The 23,556-nt window shown below is 40.8% G+C and overlaps 2 protein-coding genes across 2 annotated transcripts; both read left to right on the top strand.

Annotated features, from left to right (window-relative positions):
• Window positions 1-7,691: 7,691 nt before the first annotated feature.
• On the top strand, window positions 7,692-8,648 carry LOC103678611 (olfactory receptor 13C7). Its single transcript, XM_008708003.1, has one exon. The coding sequence runs from the start codon at window positions 7,692-7,694 to the stop codon at window positions 8,646-8,648; it is 957 nt and encodes a 318-aa protein (XP_008706225.1).
• A 7,702-nt stretch (window positions 8,649-16,350) lies between these two features.
• On the top strand, window positions 16,351-17,295 carry LOC103678465 (olfactory receptor 13C7-like). The gene has a single exon (XM_008707813.1). The coding sequence runs from the start codon at window positions 16,351-16,353 to the stop codon at window positions 17,293-17,295; it is 945 nt and encodes a 314-aa protein (XP_008706035.1).
• The last annotated feature ends 6,261 nt before the right edge of the window (window positions 17,296-23,556 follow it).

Genomic DNA, 23,556 nt, shown 5'->3' with positions numbered 1-23,556 from the left:
GAGGGTTATATTAATATCAGATAGGGTAGACTTGAAGAAAAGAGTATTACCAGAGATAAAAAGAGACATTTCATAATGACAAGGTGTCAGTCAGGAAGACATAAAGATTATAAATGTATTTCACCTAGTAAAAAAGCCAGAAAATAATATGAAACAAAAAATGGACATAATTAAAGGAATAGGAGAGAATGAGAGATTCTCTTTCTTCTTTCTTTCTTTCTTTCTTTCTTTCTTTCTTTCTTTCTTTCTTTCTTTCTTTCTTTCGGTAAGATTTTATTTATTTAACAGAGTTAAAGGAACAGGAGAGAATGAGAGATTCTCTTTCTTTCTTTCTTTCTTTCGGTAAGATTTTATTTATTTAACAGAGAGTGAGATAGCAGGAGAGGGAACACCAGCAGGGGGATTGTGAGAGGGAGAAGCAGGCTTCCCGCCAAGCAGGGAGCCTGACACGGGGCTCAGTCACAGGACCCTGGGATCGTGACCTGAGCTGAAGGCAGACACTTAACGGCTGTGCCACCCAGGCACCGCAGGAGATTTTCATACCCTTTTCTCAGTAATTGATAGAACAACTAAACAAAAAATTAAAAATTAAAAATTAGTTTCACTATGGATCATAGGTCTAAATATAAAAGCTAAAACTATAAAGGTACGGGGCTCAGTCACAGGACCCTGGGATCGTGACCTGAGCTGAAGGCAGACACTTAACGGCTGTGCCACCCAGGCACCGCAGGAGATTTTCATACCCTTTTCTCAGTAATTGATAGAACAACTAAACAAAAAATTAAAAATTAAAAATTAGTTTCACTATGGATCATAGGTCTAAATATAAAAGCTAAAACTATAAAGGTTTTTATAATAAAACTTCAAAAAATATCTTTGTGTCTGGGGGTAGGCAAAATTTTCTTTGATAGGCTGTGGAAAGTTATAACTAAATAAGAAAAAAATGATAAAATTCATCAAAATTTAAAACATCTGCTCAGCAGAAGACACTATTAAGAAAATGAATATGGAAGCCACATACACTGGGAGAATATTCACAATACATATATCTGACAAAGGACTTGTATTTAAAATAAATAAGGACTCCTATAAACCATTGTTTTCAAAAACAACAAAAAAGTATGCTAAAGGGCAAAATAAACAGATAATTGGCAAAGATTTATAAATGACCAATGGGCACATGAAAAAGTGCTTGATGTCATTAGTTATCAGGAAAATGCAAATAAAAAACACAATGAGACCACTACACATCAATCAGGCAGGCTAAAACACCACTGACAAGAATGTGATGCAATGAGAAATCTCGTACATTATTGACAGGAATGTAAAATGGTGAGTCTTGGCAAAGGATCTGTTTATTATAAAACTATGTGTATACCTATGTTATGAGCCAGCAATCCCATATTCAGGTATTTAGCTAAGAGAAGTTGAAATACATGTCTACAAAAAGACTTGTATGAAAGGATACAAAAGTGCTGATTCGAAGGGACACATGCACCCCAATGTTTGTAGCAGCACTATCAACAATAGCCAAACTATGGAAAGAGCCCAAATGTCCATCAACTGATGAGTGGATCAAGATGATATGGTGTGTGTGTGTATATATATATATATATGTAGTGGAATATTACTTAGCCATCAAAAAGAATGAAATCTTGCCATTTGCAACAACACGGATGGAACTAGAGTGCATTATGCTAAGTGAAATAAGTCAGCCAGAGAAAGACAAATATCATGATTTCATTCATATGTGTAATTTAAGAAACAAAACAGATGAACATAGGGGAAGGGAAGGAAAAATAAAATAAGATAAAAACAGAGAGGCAAACCGTAAGAGACTCTATAGTTAAGAGAACAAACTGAGGGTTCCTGGAGGGGAGGTGGGTGGGGAGATGGGCTAAATGGGTGATGGGTATTAAAGAGGGCACTTGTCACTCTGGAAAACAGTACGGAGATTCCTCAAGACGTTAAAAATAGAGCTACCCTATGACCCAGCAATTGCACTACTAGGTATTCATTCCAAAGATACAGAGATAGTGAAAAGAAAGGGCACATGCACCCCAATGTTCCTAGCAGCAATGTCCACAGTAGCCAAACTGTGAAAGGAGCTGAGATGCCCTTCGATAGATGAATGGATAAAGAAGATGTGGTTCATATATACAATGGAATATGACTCAGCCATCAAAAGGATGAATACCCACCATTTGCATCGACATGGATGGAACTGGAGGGGATTATGCTAAGTGAAATAAGTCAAGCGGAGAAAGACAACTATCATATGGTTTTACTCATATGTGGAACATAAGGAATAGCATAGAGGACCACAGGGGAAGGGAGGGAAATCTGAAGGGGGAGCAATCAGAGAGGGAGACGAACCATGGGAGACTCTGGACTCTGGGAAACAAACTGACAGTTACAGAAGGGGGGGTGGGAGGATGGGGTAACCAGGTGATGGGTATTAAGGAGGGCACATATTGTGATGAGCACTGGGTGTTATGCGGAACTAATGAATCATTGAACACTACATCAAAAACTAATGATGTACTGTATGTTGGCTAACTGAACATAATAAAAAATAATAAAACAAAGAAGGCACTTGTTGGAATGAACACTGAGTATTATATGTAAGCGATGAAACTAAATTCTTCTCCTGAAACCAATACTACACTATATGTTAACTGACTTGAATTTAAATAAATTAAAAAAAAAGACTTGTATGGGAATGTTTTTTTGTTTGTTTTTGTAAGTAGCTCCATGCTGGGAGTGGGGCTCAAACTCACAACTCCGCGATCAGGACCTGACCTGAGATCGAGAGTCAGATGCTTAATTGACTGAGCCACACAGGGCACCCCATTGTATGAGAATGTTAATAATGACTTTATTCATAACAGCCCAAACTAGAAACAGCCCAGATGTTCATCAACAAGGAGAATGGATAAACAAACTGGGATGGTCATAATGGAACACTATTCAGTAATAAAAAAGGACAAACCACTAACTCATTTAATAACATAGATGAATCTTGATAATATCATTCTGAATAAAGACTTAGACAAAAGAATACTTACTGCATGATTCTATGCATATGATGTTTTTAAAAAGGTCAAAAATATCAGAACAATGGAGGTTGCTCTGGGAGGGTGGTACTGGGGACTGACTGGGAAGGGGCATAAGAAACTCATTGCAGTGTTGGAAATATTCTCTCTCTTTTTTTTTAAAGATTTTATTTATTTATGTGACAGACAGCCAGTGACAGAGAGAACACAGCAGGGGGAGTGGGAGAGGAAGAAGCAGGCTCCCAGCGGAGGAGCCTGATGTCGAACTCGATCCTGGAACGCGGGATCACGCTCTGAGCTGAAGGCAGACGCTTAACGACTGCGCTACCCAGGCGCCCCTGGAAATATTCTCTAACTTGACTGGATTTGGGTTGCATGGGTGTGCACATCTGTCAAAACTCACTGGATGATCCACTTAAGATGTATACATTTCACTGTAAGTGAATTTTACCAAAAAAAGGTGAACAGCTTATCAGTCTGCCTAAATGTATGGACTTGTTATAATGACTGCTATTGGCAAGGCACAGATTTGTCTAATGGACTTCCTAGTAGCCTCAACACCATAGGAAGGTGTGTTCTACTGGGAGCTTGTTACTGTATTTGTTACCATTTCTTTGCTCTTAATCATGTGAAAAGTTCCTCTCACAAGCAGGTCATTTGAGGGCCCAAGATTCCTTCTGCCATGGGGTCTGATGCTAGGGACTGGCTTCCCAGGATGGTTCTCAGTCATGATTTCATCATATGTTTATTGAGTTATTGTTTAGTTACTGTTAGTTACCTGCAAAATTATTGTGGAAGGAATGTTGTGCTTAGTTCAGGCTCACATCTTCAGTGTAACTGATCATGTCTACAATGACTCACTTTTTTTTTTTTGGAAAGGCTGATACACAAGAGGGAGCAACCGTGTCCTGCGCGTCCCCCAAGAGCTAAGCAAGGACCCAGGTAGACAGATAAGCAAACTTTGGTCCAGAATGAGGAAAATCCTTCTGATCACCAATGTTCTCTGGCAGTGAGACAGACTTTTGGGAAAGTAGAGGGTCCCATTCACTGAATGACTTTTTCCTAGATGTGTCACCTCTTTCTTTTCCTAGCTTCTTCCTCACAGCTCATAACCATACTCCATGAGTCAGTTATTTACTGATTAGAAGAACATACGTGTATTGTTTCATAGTTTCTGTAGGTCGAAAACCTGAACACAGATTAGCTGGGTCTTCCCCTTCAGGGTCTTTCACAAGACTGCAGTCAAGATGTTGACTAGAGCTGAGATCTCTTCTGGGGTTTTCACTGGGGATGAGAGAAGAGCTTTATTTCCAAGCTCATTTACATGGTTGTTGGCCATGTAACTTGAGGGTAGTTGGTCTGAGGACCTCAGTTTTACACTGCCTGTCAGCCAGAGACTTCCCTCAGTTCCTTGCCACAAGTCCTCTCCAATATGACAGTTTGCTTCATCAAACCCAGAAAGACAGTGTAGCCTTTTGGTCAGAAGCAAGCCACTAAAAGGAAGGGAATTACACAAGGCCATGAATAATAGGAGGAAAGAATCAGCAAGGGGAATCCTAGAGGCTGCCACCACATTCCGTATTCCACCAGCATAGAATATCTCCCCTGGACTTTGTTCTATACCTCCTGTTTCATGATGCTTTTCAAACAAATGACTTGTTGAGGCTATGGAAGAAATACTCAAGCCCAAGACCTGCCAAGCTCTGTCCCCAAGATAGTTTTCCCTTTCTCCCACCTCTTTCCTATCTCTTCATGTGTAAATTCCCCTCCATTGTTCAAGTCCTGGCCACAAATCTCCTGCTCCTTGAAGTCTTCTCAGGGTTCTCGGTGGAAGTCCCCCCAAGCGTCCACTGCCATGCCTTGAGCACTTGGCTTAGAAGCACTGTGCCCACAGCTGCTGGTTCCATAATGCCATGAACATAGAATGTTTGTAAATAATGCCTCTGGCTGCTTTTTTCAAGAATTTTAAGCCTTTTGAAGTTTGTAGAAATTCAAGCAGGACATGGAAATGCCTCCCTTGATGTCCTTCAGTGGCTTAAGAGTGGGAAGTTCCAGCAGGAATGAAGGAAAGAGAAAAAGAAGTCCTCTTAGAGTGTTTTCAGCATGATTAGATCCTGGGGACATTGTCCCAGAAGTATAAAAAGTTTTCTTACTTTGTTTGATTCCATTTCCAAACTTTTAATCACTTCAGGGAACACAACAGTCCCAATTACTCCACTGATTTCAAATTGCCTTCTGCATGTACTGGCTGTTCCTCTGGAGAGTTTGCCTACAACACACAGTCAAGACAGATGGGAAGAACTGGTTTTCACCCCTTCTTCAAATCCGAGGTGGACATCTCAGCTTGGGCCTTTCAAACTAGTGTTGCCATTTCTGGCCCATGCACTATTCCCAAACTGTAGGGATCCTTTCTCAGTAGGTTCCTGATAAAGGTAAGTGAGGGTTCTTATCAGAGTAATCCTCAACCATTTGTTAGCACAGTAACATTTCCAGCTTCTAACTTGATTTTTCAAAGGGGTTGGAGCTTGAAAAGAGAAGAGATGAAGCAATTTCAGTCTCACAAAGACTGAGGGCAACACAAACCCCTTCTTCCTGGATTAGAAAAACCTAGATGGCGAGAAGCCTATGAAACTTATCAGCCTCATTTAATGGACTCATCTAACTTTAGAGACACTCTCAGAAATGAGATGGGCCCATGGTTTCAGAGCCCCTTCTTGTATAACTCTGGGGAGCATCATTCACATAGTAGCCATGGAAAAGCTGGAGTTGTCCCAGAGTTAGGCTCTAGAGGGCGCCATTTAAACTGCCTGCAATGCCTTGAAGGCGCCTCACTGGCCGGATAGCCCAGACTTTCCCAGCCCTCTTTCCCTATTTCAACAAGAGCACCTCTGCTTTATATTCGGGGTTCTAAATTTAAGAAAATGAAAGTTCTCTTTCCTAAATAGTTTGAACATCCTTGATCTCTTATAATCCCAATACAGATTAGGGTAAACTGAGGATGTAAGAGAGGGAAGGAAGTACTGAAGTCTACATAGCAGGTGAGAAGTCCAAATCTCTGCCTTACAGACCTGATGACTTTCCACAGATTCAACGCAGTTCCAGAAGGAAGCTGACTACCATCATATGAATAAGGAACTCTTAGAAAATTGCCTGCTTGGTTCAACATGAAGAAACATTTTCTAATACTCGAGAGCCTGCAAATAATGCAGTATGCTGTTTGGGAATATAGTGAGCTCTTCGTTATTAAAAGATAGTAAGGAGGGCACGTATTGCATGGTGCACTGGGTGTTATACACAACTAATGAATCATGGAACTTTACATTGAAAACCAGGGATGTACTGTATGGTGACTAACATAATATAATAAAAAAATATTATTATAAAAAAATAAAAGCAAACTGAAACTGAAAGCCGTGCATCAGTGCAGTGCAGAAAATGATCTAGAGTGGGAGAGAGGACTGGACTAGATTACTTGGGGAGCATAATCAGTGACAGAATATTAGTCTGGGTGACATATCTAGCAGCTGCGTCAAAAGGCTCAAGGACTACTAATGTCCATTGATTCCTATAAGGGTGCTCATTCAGAGGAAGGGGGACCCAGGAGAATAAGAAAAAAAGCATTGCTTTAGTTATCTAAGAGACCTAGATTTCCAGAAGCTGTGATCCACTGTGCATTTTTAGAGCCAGTCCTCTATCTCCATGGAACATTAGATTCAACTATTGGGACATACCAGCATTTCCAGAGCATGAAGTTACTTTGGAGACCCCCTCCCACCAAACACACACAACTTCTATTTCCAGCTCAGCATGCCCAGTCTCTTTTTGTCCTTGAAAGCCCAGCTGGATTCTGTATCATCAAAGAAGACTTCTGTAAATCTATTCCCATCAATACCCTGGATGCCCTTTCAGATACTCTAGCCTCTCCTGAATCCTTCTGCTTCCCTTTCCTGCTAAGTTGTGAGCATACTTAAGTCTGGACTATGGGGCACCCCTGTTTCCCATAGGTACTGTCATACCCACATACTAGTTGATCAACAAATATTTTAGTGGAAGGATGTTCAGACACTAATGGATGAGTGGATGGGTGGGTGCGTGGGTGGATGGATGGATGGATGAATGGAAATACAGATGGATGGAAGGTCCTGGAGCATGTGGGGCCCATGAGAAAGGAAATCTTAGGAACAACAAGAGTATGGTTTCTGTGAGAATGATCTGGAGAGAAGAAAGAAAGTATGCAGCCACAACTAATCATTTCACTAGTAACTGGCACAAAGTTGGAGAACATGAGGCAAACTTAACGTCACTTTTCTGATCGAAGTTGAATGAGATGAACTGCCATATGGACATAGAATCATAAAAATGAATGTGTTATATGTCTTATCTCTGATGAAATGCATTAAATTATCAGAATCACCATTTTAAATATTGCAATTTGATGTTCTATGGGCCCAAAGTAATTCATGATTTTATCGCTTCTTTTTCTTGGAAGAAATAGAGACTGTGGGCTTTCAAGATTATTTTCTAATCACTCAGCCTAACCGGAACTCCAGACCAGGTGCCCTGGACCTAAGCAAGGCAAAGAATATTGAGTTTGGATCTCTGAGTGTTTTCCTCTGTTGAAAGAAGAGACATACCATGGAAAGTGCCAACCAGACCATCTCTGTGACAGAGTTTATTCTGCTGGGACTCTCAGCCCACCCAAGGCTGGAGAAAACGTTCTTTGTGCTCATCCTCCTGATGTATCTAGTGATCCTGTTGGGCAATGGGGTCCTCATCCTGGTGACTCTGTCTGTTTCCCGCCTGCACACACCCATGTACTTCTTCCTGGGGAACCTCTCCTTCCTGGACATCTGCTACACAACCTCCTCGGTCCCCCTCATTCTCGACAGCTTCCTGACCCCCAGAAAAACCATACCCTTCTCTGCCTGTGCTGTGCAGATGTTTCTTTCCTTTGCCATGGGAGCCACAGAGTGTGTGCTTCTGGGCATGATGGCATTTGATCGCTATGTGGCCATCTGTAACCCCCTGAGGTACCCTGTGGTCATGAACAAGACTGTCTATGTGCCCATGGCTGTCAGCTCCTGGGCAGCTGGAAGTGCTGCCTCTACGGTTCAAACATCCCTTGCAATGAAGCTTCCCTTCTGTGGGAACAACATCATCAACCACTTTACCTGTGAGATCCTGGCTGTCCTGAAGTTGGCCTGTGCTGACATCTCCATCAATGTGATTAGTATGGGAGTGACAAATGTGATTTTTCTGGGGGTCCCAGTTCTGTTCATCTTTGTCTCCTACATCTTCATCCTCTCCACCATCCTGAGGATCCCCTCAGCTGAGGGGAGGAAGAAGGCCTTCTCCACCTGCTCCGCCCACCTCACAGTGGTGGTCGTCTTCTATGGAACCATCCTCTTCATGTATGGGAAACCCAAATCCAAGGACCCGCTGGGGGCAGACAAGCAGGATGTTTCAGACAAGCTCACCTCCCTCTTCTATGGAGTGGTCACCCCCATGCTCAACCCCATCATTTATAGCCTCAGGAACAAGGATGTGAAGGCTGCTGTGAGGAACCTGGTGAGTCAGAAATGCTTTACCTAGTCATATCTGGAGGACAACTGTCCCTATAGTTCTGTGCTCTTGGCTCTCGCACCCATGAATCTCAGAAGAACATGCCCCCAAAGAAAAGATATGTGAAGAATGATTACCAGAAAATATAATCACATACATAATGGAGAACTTTGGCTATTACTGGACCCAAGTTCTAAAAAGGATGAAACCTAAAACCTGACGGGGTGGGACTTGAGGGGATGGAGTGGGTGCTGCTGAAAGAACAAGTAGTGATTTTCTGGTTTCCTTCTGGGCACATCTGAATTCACCCTTGTGAGCAGTTGCTTCATTGTTTTGGGAAAAACAGCTTAGTGTTCTTTTGAGTTACATTAAGATCCATGATCCTTTTGTGCAAAGAAGACGTGGAAGACAGTGTGGGGCAAAACTTCATGACATAACAGTATAAAAAACTGTTCACATTGGAGATGAAATGGCACATCTTTCAATGTTGTTTTTCTTAGTGGCAGGGCTGAGATTGGGGATGAGAACAAAGTTGGCTCTTTCTTTCCCCTGATACTCAGAGGAGCTGGGATCATGTAGATTCCATGTAGAGTATTTCCTTTGAGGGCAAGAAAGCTGGTCTTACAAATGCATGTGGAAGATCTTAGCCCAGGAACACTCATAGCTGGTATCTGGTTTTAAGCTTCCTTTTCCTGCCCTCAGTAAGTCTTACATATTTAAGTACATAGTCTGGCCCTGTAGTCCGGAGAGTTAGAGGGGGGCCTATGGGCAAGAGCAGAGCAGGAGCACCACAGGACCAGCAGAAGATGGGGCAAGGTGGCTGACCGAGGAGAAGTGGAATGATAAAACTGAAAGGCAGAACCAGTTCACGGAGCACCTGAGAAGGGGTCCACAGGTGTAATGTGGATCTCAGGATCTCAGTTACTAGAGACATAAAAAGGGACAAAGATTCTGTGAGGCAGTGAACTCTGAATGTCTCTCTTCCCTTGAGGTAACTGGATGTCTATTTTTTCCTGAGAATCAAAATTTCCTGATAAAAACAAATGCTCCCTGCTTGCCTTGCTTGGGTGTCCTGGACTTCTCCCATCTGAGATGTGGCCAGCCACCCCCTTCAGCCCTACAGCACTCTCCTGTCCACACTGGGCAGAAACGTGGTTGCTGGTCACTGCCTGTGTGGGCCCTTAAACAGTCTCTTTGGCTATTCCTGTCTCACATAAATGCAGGACGAATGTGGCTATGTGCCTTGCCAGAAAGAGAAAGGTGGTCTGCAGAGAAATGACAAATCAAAAGAGAACTGTACAATATATTACCCAAGACATGGAGAATTTCTCTCTCATTTTATGGAAAAATTTAAATCTACAGAAAAGTAGAAAAGATAATAAAATGAATCCTTAGGTATTCATGTCCCAGATCCAAAAATGAGCCATTCATGATGTATCTTTTTTTAAAAAATAATTTTTTATTATGTTATGTTAGTCACCCTACAGTACATCCTTAGTTTTTGATGTAGTGTTCCATGATTCATTGTTTGCGTATAACACCCAGTGCTCCATGCAATATGTGACCTCCTTAATACCCATCATCGGCCTATCCCACTCCCCCACCTCCTCCCCTCTGAAGCCCTCAGTTTGTTTCCCAGAGTCCACAGTCTCTCGTGGTTCATTCCCCCTTCTGTTTACCCCTTCATTCTTCCCTTCCTTCTCCTACTGATCTCCCTGCTATTTCTTATGTTCCATAAATGAGTGAAACCATATGATAATTGTCTTTCTCTGCTTGACTTATTTCACTTAGCATAATCTCCTCCAGTCCCGTCCATGTTGCTGCAAATGTTGGGTACTCATTCTTTCTGATGGCTGAGTAATATTCCATTTATATATGGACCACATCTTCTTTATCCATTTGTCTGTTGATGGGCATCTCAGCTCCTTCCACAATTTAGGTGCATATGGCCCTTCTCTTCACTACGTCTGTATCTTTGGGGTAAATATCCAGGAGTGCAATTGCTGGATCATAGGGTAGCTCTATTTTTAACTTTTTAAGGGACCTCCACACTGTTTTCCAAAGTGGCTGTACCAACTTGCATTCCCACCAACTGTGTAAGAAGGATCCCCTTTCTCCACATTCTCTCCAACAATTGTTGTTTCTTGCCTTGTCAATTTTTGCCATTCTAACTGGCGTAAAGTGGTATCTCAATGTGGTTTTGATTTGAATTTCCCTGATGGCTAATGATTTTGAACATTTTTTCATGTGTCTGTTAGCCATTTGTATGTCTTCATTGGAGAAGTGTCTGTTCATATCCTTTGCCCATTTTTTGATTTGATTATTTGTTTCTCATGTATTGAGTTTGAGAAGTTCTTTGTAGATCTTGGATACCAGTCTTTTATCTGTAGTGTCATTTGCCAATATCTTCTCCCATTCTGTGGGCTGCCTCTTAATTTTTTTGACTGTTTCCTTGGCTGTGCAGAAGCTTTTTATCTTGAAGAATCTTGTTCATCTATAACTCCAAGGATTATTTCTCTCTCTCCTGAATTATTTTGAAACAAATCCCAGATAGTCGAAGCATATCATCCTTAAATATTTCTGTTTTTACCTCTAAAAATGACTAGCACTCTTGTAAAATATAAATAAGTAACCATTATCCTACCTAAAACTCACACTAATTCCTTGAAATCATCAATTATCCAGCATTTTCTATTTCCCTAAATGTCTTATAAATGCTGTAATTATTTCAATTTGTTTATCTGAGCCAAAATCCAAATAAGACTATGCATTATGATTAGTGTATTTTACTCTGCAAGTCCCTTTCCCCTCTCCCATTCCCCTCCTGTTCCACCCCCCACCCACTCCTTAATTTCCTCTTTATTTGCTAGAGCAGCTTCCAGAACTGAGAGAAGCATTTTACTTATTAGACCACTGGTTTATTATAAAAGGATGTAATTCAAGGATAGCCAGATGGAAGAGATGCATAGCGCAAGGTATGGGTAAGGGTGCAGAGCTTCCATGCCCTCTCCACTCTCCCCCATGTTCCCTGTTCACCAACCCGGAGGTTCCCTGAACCCCGACCTTTTTGATTTTTTTGGAAGATTCACTACATAGGCACAATTGACTAAATCATTGGCCATTAGTGGTTGTTCAATTTCCAGTTCCTTTCCCTGCCCTGGAAACTGGGGATGGGGATAGAGAAGGTGGGACTGAAAGTTCCAACACTCTATTCAAGGTTGGTCTCCCTGACAAACAGCCTCCATTCTTATATGCTTTCCAAAATTCACCTCATTAACATAAACTCTGGTGTCTTTGAAAGGGGCTTGTAATAAATAATGAGACACCATTTCACCTTTATGGCTCTGAAGTGTTTCTCAGGAACTGAGGACAAGAGACCAGACATTATAACAAAGGTGCTCCCATTGCTCTTGTTCTGGAAATTCCGGAGGTTTTGGGAGCTGTGAACCAGGAATTCTTGACAAAGACCAAATATATATATGAGAAATATATTTTGGTCATCTGAATGAACAAATATATACCTCTTATCTGTTTCACATTACTACAATCTACTTTTTTTTTTAATAATGATTTTTTATTATATTATGTTAGTCACCATACAGTACATCCCCGGTTTTCGATGTAAGCCTCGATGATTCATTAGTACATTACTACAATCTACTGATTACTGTTCTGTAGTGTCTGTCCCTGTATTTCCTATAAGTTGATGATTAGGTCTAGATACTTGAAAGGTTTATGTTTTAGTGCAGTTATGAGCTCATGGCTCCTGAGTTCTTCTGATATGACCCTAGTATCTTTGATGGCTTCCTTGCTTTCTGGTAAAGATATTATAGGCTCAACATTTGTAGTTCCTTTACAGACATGGAAATAATTATTTTCTCTAAGGAGTTCTTGTTTCCTTTACTGGGGACTGGTATTTAGAAACCACAATCTGGGTGCCAAGGGTGCTATTGAGTTTATCATAGTTTCTAGGCCTTTCAGTGGAAAGAGGAAATATATGTAAATATAAAATATTTATACATATATAAAATTTATACCTACAATTTCTACAGAATTTTTACTTAACCTATTGATTAAGGTTATCTCTTCCCACATACAATCTCATTCCAGAAAAGTATGGAGAGGGCTTAAAGTTGTTAGAGGCAGTTAGTTAGGTTCTGACAGGATGCCTGGAAGCCAGCAAAGAGAAAGTCACAGCTAACTAAAGTCAGGGGTCTATCCTGACAGCACTCCAAAACAAAACCACAGGAAACCATATTAAACCAGACAGGCCCAAGATGGCTGACAAAGTCTCCTCCCTAAGGGTGCCATGACAGAAAACCCCTGACCAAGTAAGGAAGAAAAGGCACATAACCCATATTCCTGGAAGAGACCACCTGCTTTGAAGAAAACTTCCACCTTTGAGTAAAGAATATTCCACCTCTTTGTTAAAAACTGTCGATTAAAGATAGAAATCCAAACCCCTATGGGTGCAGCACTCCCTTGAGCTCGCCCACTCTCACATCTAGAGAGTGAATAATGAGACTTAATAAACTCTCCTGTTTGTACTGCTCATCAGCTGTGTTGTGTCTGTCCTTGAATTCTTTCTCATGATAAGACCAAGAGCCCCCCACAATATCTTTTAGATGGGCTGTGTCAAGGCCTTGGAGCTCAAGGTATCCCCAGTTCACCCAGCAACAAAGTCACACCAACGTAATAAGATGTTAAGAGCGAATGTGGGCAAAGCTCCTGTAAAGAGCAGAAGTGAATCAGGTTGTCACTATGATATGTGTCCCGATTCCTGTGTGCCTGGCAGTACTGGGGCCAATCCTAAGAGCTTAGGCAATGGTGTGGGCCCTCCCACTTGTTCCTGAGCTTTCCACAGGAGACCGAAGCTCATGAGTGGAATACTGAGGGGTGACAGACTGTAGAAGAGTTGCAGGAGAAACCGAAGTTAGGAGAGAGAGAGACTCCAAACTAGACCCTCAAGGCATCTCGAAGCTCAGAGGTGACTTTCGAAAACAGGAGCACCCACCCCTGTTCACCATGGATGGCCTCCAACAAAGAAATGTACATGGTACAGACAAGTGAGATGGCAGATTCTCTTTCAATAGGGCCAAAAGTCCTGAGTTCTGCGAGCTTGTTCTACTCAAGGTAGATGTTTCCAGTATTTAAGAGCCACTTAGAAAAGAGAGATTTGTTACATATCTGAAAGGCTGGAGCCATAGCCAGAAGCTAGGTATCTGGGGACAATGGTCCCCTAGGTTTTAAAGCCATGCTTCCTTTCAGTTTACACTGTCTGGTTATTTATTTATAAAATGCATAAATGTTCTACTGTACCAATATGTTATATACGTTATAAAATGTTTACAAAATAAAACTTTAAAAAGATGGAATAAAAGTAAAAATACAAAAAGGAGAGCTTCCACAGAGCAAAGAAGAAAACAAGAGTAGGTCACAAATTCATTTATTGATTTATTCAGCAACTCTTCATTGAATGCTTCCTGTAAACAAGGTCCAGTTTTTATACTTAGGGTACATTTATAAACAATGTAGAAAAAAGTCCTTGCTTTTGTGAAACTTGCATTCTAGCAGATGGAAACAGACAAGAAACAATTGACTAACACATATAAGAAAATAATAGGGGATGTTAGAAACTGCACAGAATCAGGACTGAGGCATACAGGAGGACTGAACACATGCACCTAAATTTGCTCGCTCCCGAAACACACAAAAACTACAGTTTTTTTGTTTTGTTTCATTTTTTTAAAAACGACAAACCGCAAGCTTAAGAAGGGGGACATCAGAGTGATAACGTTTTGAAGGCTGGAAAGTGGATAAACTAGTGGTCATGGCTAAGGCAGATCTGACAGAGCTAAATCCTGAGCCAGAAACGGGGAGAGTGCTGTGCTGCAGTCAGATCTCCAGCATTGAGAAGCCGCTGTACCAGGTCCCTCTAGGTCCCAGGGTGAAGGGCTGCTGCTAAAACAAGGAAGATTAGGCCAAAAAAAAAAAAAAAGTATAAGAAACAGAGTCCCCACACCCCCTTGCTCAACCCATGACATTGGCTAACTGTCTCCTAGCCATCCCCCAAAAAAGTTTATTCTCTGGAAAGGATAAAACAAATAAGCATAAGAAAGACTTCAAACAGCAGGACATCACTTTTGCAATCAACTGGCTTTTTTCAAGTCCACAGCTTCTATACCTGTGAAACTCTCATGGCAAGAGCTAGAACCAGATTCATTTATGACTCTCCCAATGCCTTATAAAGGCCTGGCCTATGGCAGGAGCTCCGAATCTATATGGTGGGACACAGACAAGAAGGAATTTTCTAGGTCACTTGCCTCTTTCCAACCCCAACATCCTGAATTTGGAAATGCCAGTGATACTGAGCTGTAAGGATTTGTCCTGTGCAGTGAGTTTCACACTCTCCTAGAACTATCATGGACTCTACTGAGTATTCTCATTGACTGGGGGTTTATGTTAATTCTGGCAGGACCAGAATGACCCTTCCTTTCTAATGCTTTCCAATAGCTCAACAGGTTGGGTATAAAGGGAGGAAGGGAGAAGAAAGTATTTCTGGAAGGACTTCAAAATAATTGGATCATGGGGACATAATCCCAGATGTATAAAGTTTCTAAACTTTGTCAGTTTACTTTCAAAACTTTAAATCACTTCTGGGACAGGAATAATCCCAATAGCAGGGTGGAATTTAACTGGCTTCATATAGGCAATGCATGGTCCTTTGTGGATTTTACCTAAACATACAACAAAGACCAGAGAACTTAGCTCTCATCCATTTTAGGGGCTAACTCCTCTGGCTGCTACTTTCAGATCAGATTGGCTAATTTCAGACTCTGGACATTTCCCGGACCTCAGACAAGTGGTTTTCGTCATTGCCCTATTTACAGAAAAGGTAAGAGAGAACTTGTATAAGAGAATGTAAACTCTGTGGGCCCAGCCAAATTTCTGGCTTCATTCCTTGTGACTATGTGGCACGGGGTGAACTGGAAGGAAAGAGAGAAGGACATCTCAGTGGTAGGACAGAAAGTCCTAGAATGAGAAATTCATGAGATCAGTTAGTCCCTGGATAGAATATCTCAAAATATAATCCATTCCAAAATGTGTATTAGGGAAACAGAGCCCAGAGAGGAAAAGGGACTTGATAATCTCCATACATTGAATTATTGGTGAAAGTCAGTTCTTTGGTAAGTGCTCCAAGGAGTTTGGAAGGTGAGTGAAGAAATGAATGAATGAATATCCCAAGGGTCTGTGGACTGTGAGAGAGAACTATAAAAGAGGAGGGAAGTCATATCCAAAATTACTTGGAGAGGAAAATGATCAGGAATTGAGAATTAAGATCAGTTATTTCCACCAGTCTTATGTCCCAAAAGAAAAAAAAATTCATACAAATGGAGTATAACAATTCTCATAAAATTGATTAGAATGAATCAGCCACATATGGTATAAGCTGAGGTAAATGTGTGATGGTAATTGTAAATGTGCTTAGGAAAATTAAATCCAATTTTGTGAAATGTCAAACACCTCTATGGGTGGCCAAATATCACAAAGTAGATTTTGACCAATTTCTCTGCATTTAATTAGATCAATGTAAAGAGCCCCCAGATTGCCAGAGCTGTTCTCCAGCTGCTTAGCAACGAAAGTATCCTCAATGGCTTTCTGGCCACTTTAGGTATCAAAGAATCCTGAAGTTGGCTTCCTGAGTTCCCACAGGTGACAGGGAAGATATACCATGGACAGGTCCAACTGGACCTCTCCTGTGGCGGGGTTCATCCTCCTGGGACTCTCAGCCTACCCGAGGCTGGAGAAAATATTCTTTGTGCTCATCCTCCTGATGTACCTGGTGATCCTGCTGGGCAACGGCGTCCTCATCCTGGTGACCATTCTTGACTCCTGCCTGCACACGCCCAAGTACTTCTTCCTGGGGAACCTGTCCTTCCTGGACATCTGCTACACAACCTCCTCAGTCCCCCTCATTCTTGACAGCTTCCTGACCCCCAAGAAAACCATACCCTTCTCTGCCTGTGCTGTGCAGATGTTTCTTTCCTTTGCTATGGGAGCCACAGAGTGTGTGCTTCTGGGTATGATGGCATTTGATCGCTATGTGGCCATCTGTAACCCCCTGAGGTACCCTGTGGTCATGAGCAAGGCTGCCTACGTGCCCATGGCAGCTGGAAGCATGACTGCATTGGTGCAAACATCCTTAGCGATGCAACTGCCCTTCTGTGGGGACAACGTCATCAACCACTTTACCTGTGAGATCCTGGCTGTCCTGAAGTTGGCCTGTGCTGACATCTCCATCAATGTGATCAGTATGGCAGTGGCCAATGTGATCTTCCTGGGCATTCCAGTTCTGTTCATTTTAGTCTCCTATGTGTTTATCATTGCTACCATCCTGAGGATCCCCTCAGCTGAGGGGAGGAAAAGGGCCTTCTCCACCTGCTCCGCCCACCTCACAGTGGTGGTCGTCTTCTATGGAACCATCCTCTTCATGTATGGGAAACCCAAATCCAAGGACCCGCTGGGGGCAGACAAGCGGGATGTTTCAGACAAGCTCACCTCCCTCTTCTATGGGGTGGTCACCCCCATGCTCAACCCCATCATCTACAGCCTCAGGAACAAGGACGTGAAGGCTGCTGTGAGGAACCTGGTACTTCGCAAACACTTCATCCAGTGATGGTGCGGGGTCCTGAGAGATCTCTATTCCCTAGTTTCTCTCACCTGAGGGTCTCAGAGGATAAGATAAAGGGCCAATTTCATCAAAGATGCATAGGCAAACTTGATCACACGAAAGGCTTTATGTGAATAGGAAGCATTTAATGGGACGTCTCAGCCCCGTTCTAGAAGCACTTCTGCGAAAGTATATACCACTGGTCAAGCCTTAGAGTTGTCTATTTTTGGGATGCATACTGAACTAATTGATGTCCAGGAAAAATAACACTTCAAGTTTTATTTTTAACTTACAAAAAGCGCTAGTCTATAGATCTGTAATTCAATCGCTCCTTGGCCTCTATCTTTGAACATATTTGGATGGGTCCTTCATTCATGTTACCTTTCAACATGTCCTATTCCATATTAAACAATAGTAATATTTTTATCTTTATGCTCATTGTTTCTTTCACTTTATTTTCATATTAATTCCTAAAACTGTTTTTTGAATTGTTCTCTACCTATGTCTCCATAATTAACCTCTTTTCCTGTCCTCAATCATGGTCCCCACCAGAAAATCATTCACACCTTTGAAGCAGAGAGGAGAGTGAGTAGGTTGTGGCAAAACTGATGTAAGGGTCAAACACTCAGGCCTTTTTTCTTTCCCGTTTTTGAAGATGTTATTCACCCCTGGCTTCTGTCCCTGGATAGCTGAGGCTTCCCATAGGTCATCAGAGTGATGTGGAAGCTGAGATGTATTTAAGAGAATCAAATGAATTCTCTTAACTTCCTGACCTGGCTTGACCAAGCATGTAGCCAAGTGGTGACTGTCAGTTGATTTTCTACCTAAGAACACCCAACCTTACATGGCAGTCAGAGGGAGAAGGAGGTGATGTTCACCAGCAGACATCTAAGAATCACCCCCATGACTGGTGAGGAATTCCAAGCCAGCTCCCAATTGTTAGCAATCTAGACGTCCAGCCAAAAGCGAATTTGAGTGGCATAGAAAGCCTCTGAGAGTGAAATGAACTTCTAACTCAACAGGAGGGAAATAAATAAAGTAACCATGAAAACAAACAGCCTCTCCTGAAAAAGACTCATTGCAGGAAGATGGTGAGACAGTAAAGAAGAGTGGTATGGTCTTGAATTCAGGAGTTTGAACCAATAAAGCAAAAGCAGCTCACAAAGAAGCTAGGAGAAAAGGTGACTGGGAGATAAAAATTTCTTATGGGAAAAAATTGACATTGTGATCAAAAAAATCAGAGATTTAAAAGTAGATTCAATGCATAAAAATGAATTTTTAAATTGAAAAGAACTACGTTCTCTGGCTATGAGGGAAAAAGAAGAGAGAGAAAAAAAGAGATAATTTGGTTATTTGAGAACAGGTGAGGAACAAAAAAGTAGACCAGGGAATACATTATGTAATTCAGAGGAAAACAGAACAGATGAAGACAAACAATAAGAGAGAAAACATTTCACTGAAAGAAATTCTGCATATTTATTCATAAAAGGTTCATCAACTACGATAAGAATTGTAGCAAAAGACATACCTATGTACAGTTGATCCAAGGATAAGTTTGATTTTCATATATGCCAAAATAATTCTATAGACTTTTCCACAGCATAAAGCGTATTTCCCAGCTTTGTAAATAGTTGAAACGTGACTCCAGCTTTGTGTTTTTTTTACATACTTCGGAGATTGGGATCTTTTCTGGCTCCACAAATTTTGGGATTGTTTGTTTCAGCTCTTTGAAAAATGCCATTGGTATTTTGATTGGGATGGCGTTGAAAGTATAGATTGCTCTGGGCAGCAAGACATTTTAACAATGTAGTCTTCCAATCCATGAGCATGGAATGTTTTTCCATCTTTTTCTGTCTTCTTTAATTTCTTTCAATGCTGCAGTTTCTAGAGTATGATCCTTTCCCTGATTTATTCCAAGGATCTACTGGTTTTTGGCTGGTAAATGGAATTGATTCCCTAATTTCTCTTTCTACAGTTATTGAAGTGTAGAAGACATACGAATGGCAACTGATTTCTGTGCACTGATTTTGTATCCTGCCACGTTACTGAATTGCTGTATGAGTTCCAGTAATTTGGGGGTGGAGTCTTTGTTCCACATAAAGTATCATGTCATCTGCGAAGAGAGTGAATTCTTCGGCCAATATGATACACTTTTATTTCTTTTTGTTGTTGGCCTGATTTCAAGCTATATTCAGCGATCACCAAGACAGCATGGTACTCGCACAAAAACAGACACATAGATCAATGCAACAGAAAGAGAGCCCGATATGGACCCTCAACTCTATGTCAACAATCTTCGACAAAGCAGGGAAGAAATATCCAATGGAAAAAAAAAACAGTCTCTTCAATATACGGTGCTGGAAAAAAACAGCTATATACAGAAGAATGAAACTCGAGCCTCTCTTAACACCATACACAAAGATAAATTCTAAGTGGATGAAAGACCTCAATGTGAGACAGGAATCCATCAAAATCCTAGAGGAGGACATAGGCAGTAACCTCTTTGACATTGGCCACAGCAACTTCTTCAAGGCACGTCCCCAAAGGCAAGGGAAATAAAAGTGAAAATGAACTTTTGGGACCTCATCAAGATAAAAAGCTTTTGCATAGCAAAGGAAACAGTCAACAAAACAAAGAGGCAACCCATGGAGTGGGAGATGATATTTGCAAATGACACTACTAAATAAAGGACTGGTATCCAAGATGTACAAAGAATTTCTCAAACTCAAAACCCAAAAAGCAAATAATCAAGTCAAAACATGGGCAGAAGACATGAATAGATACTTCTCCAAAGAAGACATACTGATGGCTAACAGACACATGAAAAAATGTTCAACATCATTAGCCATCAGGGAAATTCAAATCAAAACCACATTGAGATACCACCTTATACCAGTTGGAATGGCAAAAAATAACAAGGCAGGAAACAACAAATATTGGAGAGAATGTAGAGAAAGGGGAACCCTGTTACACTGTTGGTGGAAATGCAAGGTGGTACAGCCACTTTGGAAAACAGTATAGAAGTTCCTCAAAAAGTTAAAAATAGAGCTACTCTACGACCCAGAAATTGCGCTACTGCATATTTACCCCAAAGATACAGATGTGGTGAAAAGAACGGGCACATGCACCCCAGTGTTCCTAGCAGCAATGTCCACAATAGCCAAACTGTGGAGGGAGACGAGATGACCTTCAATGGATGAATGGATAAAGAAGATATGTCCTTATATACAATGGAATATTACTCAGCCATTGGAAGGAAGAATACCCACCATTTGCATTGATATGGATGGAACTGGAGGTGATTATGCTAAGTGAAATAAGTCAAGCAGAGAAAGACAATTATCATATGGTTTCACTTATTATGGTGGAACATAAGGAATAGCATGGAGGACATTAGAAGAAGGAAGGGAAAAATGAAGGGGAGGAAATCAGAGGGGGAGATGAACCATGAGAGACTGTGAACTCTGGGAAACAAACTGAGGGTTTCAGAGGGGAGGAGGAGGGGGGGATGGGTTAGCCCTGTGACGGGTATTAAGGAGGGCAGGTATAGCATGGAGCACTATGCAAACAATGAATCATGGAACACTACATCAAAAACTAATGAAGTACTGTATGGTGACTAACGTAACATAGGAACAAGAATCTGACTGCCATTGGCCTGCTGCTCTGCTGCCCTAAATGTAGATGACAGTGGAAAAAGACTGACCGAGTTCTGAGGGAAAGGGGCTGTGAGTTCCAAATTCTGCACATCCTCACCATTGCATAAATATGACAGTTGAAAAGACATTGTTGGCACGTGCAAACACAGACAGCACATACCCCTGTAATCTCTTTTGCAGAAAGAAATTTTATTTATAAAATTTTCCCAACAAATAGTTAAAAATAAATAATGGAAGGACTGGGACAGATATGGTATGTAACACACAGTGGAGAATGGTCAAATGTCCGAAGACCGATGAAGTCTAATGAACGCTTGATACCAAATGTGCAAAGACAAATATATGAAGGAATTATTAGGAAATGCAATGAGGTAAACAGTGACAACAAGGCAATGGCATAACTCCAGTTATAATTCTAGATGACTTTATTAAGCTGAAAAATTTAGAAAAAGAAGTATAGTTACATCCCATTTATGGTCTCGTCTTATGAAGGATGTGGTGGGAAGGGGAATCTTATGAGTATAATACATGAGTGTAATGCATTGATACTGAAATAACAAAAGTATTAATATGCTTGTTGAGGGGTGTCTGGGCGGCTCAGTCAGTTAGCAGCCGCCTTCAGCTCAGGTCACGATCCCATGGTCCTAGGATGGAGCCAAGCGTTGGGCTCCCTGCTCAAAAGCTCAACTTGGAGCCTATTTTTCCCTCTTCTCCCCCCTCCCCTGCTTGTTATCTCTCTCTCTCCCTCTCTCTCTCTCTCTCTCACTCTAGGATGGATAAAAATCTTTTTAAAAATAGATGCTTGTGGAAATTTTAAGAGAAAATACCAGCAGACAAGTATTAGCATGAAGACTTTTGAAAGAATAAGAGCATGATGAATGAGCAAATTAAGTTGATCAAATGAAAAAAGTCATCTACTGAACCTCAGTAGATTTAAATCATTGTATATTAAATGATACAAAGTATCATTTAAACCCAGTTTCTTAAGGAGCTTCAAAATTTCTAACTTAGGAAAGATTAGGAGATCTATTGCAACCATTTTATTAATAGATTCAGGAAGAAAAGTGATCCATCAACAGATGTTCACAAGTCACTTGATAAAATTTCACATTGATTTCTGACTTTTTTAAAGTAGCACACTTCAATAGAGGAAACTACTCTTGACATGAAAGAAAGTATCAGAACATCAGCAAACAGCATGCCTACAACTTGGATTAGGTCACCAGCTTTCAACGTCTACATCATGTTGCAGTCTAGCTAATTAGATGAGATGAGGAAAATAAAGAACATAAATATTGAAAAGAAGGAAAAAAAGAAAACTATTCGCAAAAGGTTGTTTAACTAGAAAAAAATTTTACTCAAATGCCAAAACTATGAGACATAGTAACAAAGTATCCTAGAGTGCTTGTATATAATTCAGAGCAGTCCCAAAAACTTTACAATACCTGTGGAAAATATATAAGAACTACAAGAGACCTCTATCAGTATCATATATTTACCTCCAGGGATTTACCCGTTAAAGGATGTACAAACCTGCACCCCAATATTTTTAGCAGCAATGTCCACAATAGCCAAACTATGGAAAGTGCCCAGACATCCTCAACAGATGATAGAAAAGAAGAAGTGTTATATATACAAGGGAATATTACTTAGCCTTCAAGAAAAAGAAATCTTACCATTTGCAATGATTGGATAGAACTAGAGGGTATTATGCTAAGCAAAATAAGTCAATCAGAGAAAGACAATTATCCTATGATTTCACTCATATGTGGATATAAGACACAAACAGGAGGATCATAGGGGAAGGGAGGGAAAAACAAAATTAGACAAAAACAGAAGGGAGACAAACCATAAGATACTTTAACTGAGGAACAAAACTGAAGGTTGTGGGAGGGGAGGATGGGTGGGGGAATGGTAGTACTGGGTGGTGGCATTAAGGAGGCACCTGATGTAATGAGCACTGGGTATTATATGAACGATGTGAATCCTGAACTCTACCTCTGAAACTAATAATACACTCTATGTTATCTAATCAAATTTATAAAATAAAAATGGGCCTTGCACAGAACCCCCCTCCAGGACGTTATGGGTAGCCTCAGATCGCATGTTCTTTCTCCACCCTGCCTCTCTTGCGTTGTCATAATAAAACAAAATTATAATACAGATCTCAGATAATGGACCCATCATGTTTGAGAGATTTGATATATAACAGTTTCTGTGTCAGATCACTGGAGAAAGGGTGGAGTCACAAATGCAAGCAGGACAATGGAAGACATATGGTACAAGAGAAATGTATAAAAATATTTAGAGCAGTCTTCGCGGGTCCAGGAGGCAACCCAATTATCATCAAAAGTAGTAATCTATAATAAGCTGTGCTAATTCCATATAATGGAATTTAGCAATAGCAAATAATGCATTTAGCTATACTCATAAACTATGAATGAATCTTACACATAATATGACTAAGGAAACAAGTCAAAAAGAATATCCTTAGAGTGTCAATTTATATTGAGTTTAGAGAGAGAAAAGCCTAAACTATGACTATTTAAGATATATGCATAGGTCATAAAACTCAAGAAAAACAAGGAAATGATTAACTAAACTAAAA

This window comes from Ursus maritimus, unplaced genomic scaffold, assembly GCF_017311325.1.
Source record: "Ursus maritimus isolate PB19 unplaced genomic scaffold, ASM1731132v1 scaffold_17, whole genome shotgun sequence".
NCBI classification, from domain to species: domain Eukaryota; kingdom Metazoa; phylum Chordata; class Mammalia; order Carnivora; family Ursidae; genus Ursus; species Ursus maritimus.
The sequence above is the reverse complement of the archived record's forward strand: the minus strand, read 5'-3'. Positions and strand labels throughout refer to the sequence as shown.